General features: G+C 42.9%; 1 protein-coding gene across 2 annotated transcripts in view; it reads left to right on the top strand.

Moving 5' to 3' along the window:
* The first annotated feature begins 215 nt into the window (after nt 1-215).
* The window catches only part of LRP5 (LDL receptor related protein 5), a 248,179-nt gene continuing 242,394 nt past the window's right edge, over nt 216-6,000 (top strand). For both annotated transcript variants that reach the window (XM_084630413.1, XM_084630412.1), the window contains exon 1: nt 216-458. In XM_084630413.1, coding sequence (XP_084486539.1) covers nt 365-458 — 94 coding nt within the window. In that variant the 5' untranslated portion in view covers nt 216-364. The remainder of the gene's footprint in view (nt 459-6,000) is intronic.

Below are 6,000 nucleotides of genomic sequence, written 5' to 3'. Positions count from 1 at the left end.
CGGGGCGCCTCAGCAGTGGGGCCTAGCGGATACAATGGTGCGGGCCCCCTCCCTGCGGGGGCGGGAGCACACGGCAGCAGGCGGGCTGGAAGGGGCGCGGGCTGCTGCCCCACACCGGGCGGGGCGGTCCCTGAGCTGGCGCCCGGCTCCTCCTCGGGCTCGGCGGAGGGAGGATCCCAGCCCCCTCCCTCGGCGGCGGCGGCGGCCGGGCAGAGAGCAGCGAGCGAGCGCACGGAGGAGGAGGAGGAGGATCCTGGCTCTGGCGAGCGCCTCCCTCCCGCTCCCAGCCGAGCGCAGCGCCCGGAGCATGGAGCCTGCCTGAGACGCTCCGCGGGCTCCGGCGGCTGCTGCTGCGGCGCACAACATGGAGACGGCGGCGGCGGCCGCAGCCCCGCCGCCGCTGCGGCTGCTCCTGCTGGCCGCCGCGGTGCTTCAGTGCCACTTGGGCTCGCTGCGGGGTGAGTGGGGGGCGCTCCCGGCGCCGGGCCCCGCGGGGAGCCGCTGCCTTTTGTTGTTGACTGAGAAACTTCCCAGCTCCCCGGGGCTGCTGCCGCTGGGGCCGCGGGGCTGGAGAGGTGGGAGCTGCGGAGCGCCTGGGACCGGGGCGCTCGGGGCTGGGGATCCGGCACGGAGGGGGCTGGGAAGGGGGGCAGCCTGCAGCAGGCTGGAGGCGCAGGGCGCCTGGGACAAGGGGAGGAAGGGGTGTGGGAACGGGGATCTTGGGGGGGAGCGGGGAGGATGTGTGGCAAGTTGCTGTGTTTTGTGAGGAGTTTGTTTCCCTTCCCAAAAGGAGATAGGGACGGGGAGGGAATCCGAGGGTCCCACGCACGCAGGGGGGAGGAGAGGCGAGGCGCGTGTGGAGGGCGATCCTTCCTTTGGAGCGGGGCACGAGGATTATGTGTCCCCTTTTGGGGGGATAGGTATTAGGTGGACCCTGTGGGGGTCTCCTTTCCTTGCTGGCTAGTGAGTAACCTGGCCGTAGCTCCTTCTGAAAAGCTGTTCCCCCCTCCCCAAGGATCAACTAAGAGGTGGCTTCAGTAAACATGTGTATTTTAAGTAGCAAGACAAAAGTTTGTTCTTTTCCCCAATGCTTTGCGGCCTCAGCCAGTGATTTCTCTGGGGTTTGGAGGAGCTGGTGTCGGGTGTCAATCACAGGCGGAATCAAACTTTTGGCAGCGTTGGAGTGGGGGTGGGGGGAAAGGAGAGAAGCTTTCTCCCGCCCGCCCCCCCCCCCATTTTAAAGTTGAAAAGGAAAAACTTGCTTGACTTGTGAAATGTAACACTTAAGAAAACAGCCTGTTCTGAGCAGATCTAAGGAGAGTAAACGCTGAAGAAACATCCAGCCTTAACTGCAGCCAGCGTTTGTTCCTGTCCCTGAGCATGAAGTCAGTCTATCAGGCACAATTCCATCTCCAATCATTGGGTGCTTTCACTCAGAATCTCCCCATTCCCCCACTGGGTGTGTTTTTAAAATCTCAGTTCTCACTTTGCATTGATCCACTTTTGTTTTGACTGTCCTTATTTTCCCTCCCAATCTTTGCTTTCCCATTTCAGCATTAGGACTTGCAGGGGGCTTTCCCAATTACATTTTATAATCTTCACTCCATTCAGTGCACTAAACAAATGCTTGGCTTTGTGTTCTTACAACCCTGCATGAAGACAGTTGTTTTCTCTCTTTGCAGTACTCTAAGCAGTACTTTGAAGTAACAGGATAATAATTTAAAAAATCCCCTCCCCCCCAACAGCCATGAAAAAGGGTCTGGGATTTGCTCATCTGTTTTCTTAGTGCATGCTGCTTTAGTTCTGCCTTTGTACCATTGCAGACAGGGACTCCCAATTGCATACAAGAGACATAAGACACAGCCACTGCTGCTTCTTATCTGCTTGGATACTTCACCTCAGCACTTAGCAAACTGAGGTTTAATAGTTGCAATTTCCTAGGTAGTTTAGAAAATGTAGCAGTGGCCAAGATTAACAGAACATCACCTCAGGGTCTTTTTTATTGGGCCATCCGCTTTTTCAAGCCATCTGTAGTGATCAGAACTGTCATTTAATACAAGAGGTCTGACCAATTTTCTCCAGAGCCATCATTTTCTAATTTTAGTCAGGGCTATCTATTGCTGTACATTAAAAACTATTTATGCCCTTGTAAACAAGAGATGTCTCTCTCCTCCCAAAACATTGAATCTCTTCATAAACTAGTAAGTCCAGAAAGTCAGTGAAGTCTAGAGTTGAATCACTCAGAATTAATTTTTAAAATGCTGCACAAAATGTAAAGAGAGAACTTACTGTGGATTGTTCACTTTTGGACATTTCTCTGTGTTTAAAGATGTCCATATTCCCAGTTGACTCTGAATTTAAATGCAGAACTTTAGAAAATGGAGTCCAATCTACAGTAGTCTTGAATGGGGAAAGATGAGGCTATAAACAAGTCTGGGGTTACCTTCTCAGATTAACTTGTTGACAGTTCATCTTTTAAATAACATATTTCAAAGAGTAAACAAATGTAGTGTTCACTTGTGAAGTTTTCTGAAAAGAGCATTTATAAGACGTTCCTGAATCACAACTAATCACCTCTTCTTTCAGTTTTGAGACTAGAAATGATTGTATATATCAAGATGTTTCTATAGAGACTATGGGACATGCAAAAGCCTTTTGTCCAAATGCACTTGTGGTTTTGTGTTTTTTTTTTTTTAAATTAGCTAATGGGGCTTAGTTCTGAATCCTAATTACACTACTTCTATTTTCTGACTAACATTTGGTGTTACTGTAGATTGAATTGAATGGGACTTCTGAAGACAGCTCACCTGTCACTTTTTTATAAAAGTATGAGCAAGCTTCCTCAACTATATGTTATCTTCTGTTTTATGGCTGGTATACACTCTGTAAACATACTAGAAATGTCTGAAACATGTAACATACTCCATATTACTACCGCCAAACACTATTCATATTGTCCGAATTATATTTCAGTTCCCAAGATCAAAGGATATTTTTCAAAGTTTGAGATAAACTGGTCATAAACACTTTTATAAAGAAGCTTATGTTTTAAGCTTCCATTCCTTGAGATCCCTGATTCTGTAAACAGCACATGTGTAACTTTAAGCGGGTGAGTAATCCAATTGACTTCAGTAGAACTACCTGCTTAAATCACTTAAATGGAAATACACATTTGCTTAAAGTTAAGCAGATGCATAACTGTTTCCAGGATTGGGGACTTAATTTTATTTTTTCCTATAAAGTTTTAGCAAAAGTTTAAAGTATTATGATTTCAATATACAAAGACAAAATAATTTTGCTACTAAGTAAATTTCTTGCTCCGAACATGAAAAAGTCAAGGTTTGTTATTTTAAAGTTTAAATATAAGGATAAAGCTGCATGAGTCATGAATTGACAAAACAAATAATAATGAAATGTTGCAGTTGGACACTTCCTTGAAAGGAGACATTTTTCTTTAGAGGGACTCTTGCATGTTTAGCAACAGGAATTTTCAGGTGAGGAGATATTAACCTGTGTTGTATGCTTCTTGTCTGTAAATATTTGATGGCGAAGACCTTTAAAGATGTCTTATTCTTGTACTTTGTATTGCCCTGTGGAATTTGTATGTATCATTTGATTTTTTAATTATTTTTTTTAAAATCAGAAAGTAGTTGGAATCGTGCTTAGTTGTGATTATTTGCTTAAACTCCAGTAGCAAAGAAGTAAAAACCATGAGTTCACAAAAGTTTGTGGGTAACAATTGTATGCAACATTCTAGCATATTTTCCCAAAGTTATGAATACATATTAGTTTTAAAGCTTTTTTTTCTTTTTAGGGCTATGAACAGTTCCTTGTTACTAAGAGAGATGAGTTTTTATAGAGAGAGGGAGAGCGAGAGAAAGAGGAGGAGAGGTTCTTGTGACCAAAGAAGAGATTACATACATCTGAGAGCATACTTGACTGATACGTTATGGGAAACAAAAAGATACATTTGGAAGTATACTTAACATGGTCATTAGATAGTATGTGTATTGCCAGTTACAGCCTAAAACTATTTAAGCACAGATATTCCAGCCAAATTGTGACAGATGTTGACTTGGTAAAGGAAAATTTGGGGAGAGGCAGGTTATGTGGGAATCTTCATCTGAGTTTCAGTGCAATTTAAGTGTATAACTGTTCTACCAGTCTGCCTTCGTAGATGCTTCAGTACCCTACATGTGATACAAAAGGGCTGTTGCTAAATGCATAAGGAAGAAAATATTTAGACTTAACTATAAAGTTTGTCATTCTGATATTTTAAGAGCACTCTAACGTTTTTCTGCAGACAAAGGATAACGACTTTAATTGTCCATCCTTTAAAAAGTTTAATTTAGGCATCAGTTTGAAGTATGACTTCATCTGTTAGTTCTGGATGCTTTAAAATTACTCAACATGAATCTGTACATAGTGCATAAATCTATGAGACACATTACGCCAATACTGCAGAACAGTGGGAATGTATTAGGTTAATGTCCTAGCATGAATTTCACCACTGCAGCTTGCTGTATTGAACCACTTTCTCAGCTGCTTTAGCTCTTATCTGCGTAGACAGTTGATTCACATTCAGACCATATTAGTTAATAAATCAAGGTTTTAATTTTAAACAAACTGTAGATTTGTATTAACTGTAGAATATGAATGCCTTATATCTTCTTATCATAAAGTTCAAAGCAATTTTGTGACAAATGCAGCAAATTGGGTGTTTTTTAAAAACTCTGCGCTCCTGGTTATTAGCACTTGTTGTTAACATTGTATATTAATGTTTTACAATGTTAAAGTGAAAAATACCCATCTGTGTGTATATGGCTTATAAATTAGGTATGCATCATTTTTTAGTTTTGCTTCTCATTAAAATATAGTCAACAGTGTACACTGAGAGTAGGATAAGCTGTCCACTCTCTCTCAAAGCAGAAATTAAATGAAAGAAGGTCCAGAATTTGTAGTGTGTAGAAATAGTTCTAATGAGAACAATATTTTATTTTTTAAGCTTCATGTTAGATTCATGTCTTATTACACAGCATCGCTTGAAAATGACCTGCAACTACACAGAAGAGAATGTTGAATTAATTCTTAATTTATTTTGAGAAGTCTACTCATTGCATAGCACTTCTCATAATATAGAGCAAGAAAATTACCTCTCACAATGTCTCCTTGTGTCTTTGGCCTTAGAGCTATTAAACATGCAAGATCTTTTACTTCCGCAGGTGCAGAATTTCTCATGGAAGGTGTTAAGGCTGAGAAAACATAAAGCTAAAAACAGTTCAAAGACACACAGTTGTTATTGTGCACTGTAGATCTGTGTGTGTGATTTCACTGGGAGTTTCACCTAAAGAAAGCAGGTAGAGTACAACTCCTCATTTGTACCAGAGGCCATCAGAAATGCAGTTGCATTCAACAGAAAATGGGGGTACTATTGTGCTTAGAGAGTCAAGGTGCATGGTTGATTTTCCTTTCTGACTTGGAAGTGCTGTATTACTTTCAAGCAAAATGTAACCAGAAACACACTAATTATTTGTTCACTTTATATATTGGCTGGGGATGTTGAATGGCCAGAGCCACAAGGTAATTGGTCCTTTTGGATGTGACAGATATGTACACTTTCCTGACAGATTCCACAGCTGGGACTTCATAACTGGAAAAACACTTCTGGATATCCCTACATCTGTTTTGTAAGACTGAGGAAAGCTAGGGGTCGAGGCAAAGGATAATAAAAGTAGCTTTTGGGGTGCAGGGATGGCGAGAGACAGCTGGGGTAAGGGGGAGTAGAAAAAAGAACAGTTGCAAATTGCCCTATAGCTCCTGCTCGGTGGCTGTTGGGCCACAAAAAGCTGCTTCGGGAATTTTAAAGATGGGGTGCTTGGGGGTGAGGTCAGGGAAAAAGTTAATAAGGGTTCTAGCTTCTTGCTACTATTTTTCTGTTTGTGTGTTCTCCCTTTGCTAGCTGCTACGTTGCATAGACGTGGCCAGTGTGCACAGTCACAC

Source organism: Lepidochelys olivacea, assembly GCF_965140295.1.
Source record: "Lepidochelys olivacea isolate rLepOli2 genome assembly, chromosome: 6".
Classification (NCBI taxonomy): Eukaryota; Metazoa; Chordata; order Testudines; family Cheloniidae; genus Lepidochelys; species Lepidochelys olivacea.
The sequence above is the reverse complement of the archived record's forward strand: the minus strand, read 5'-3'. Positions and strand labels throughout refer to the sequence as shown.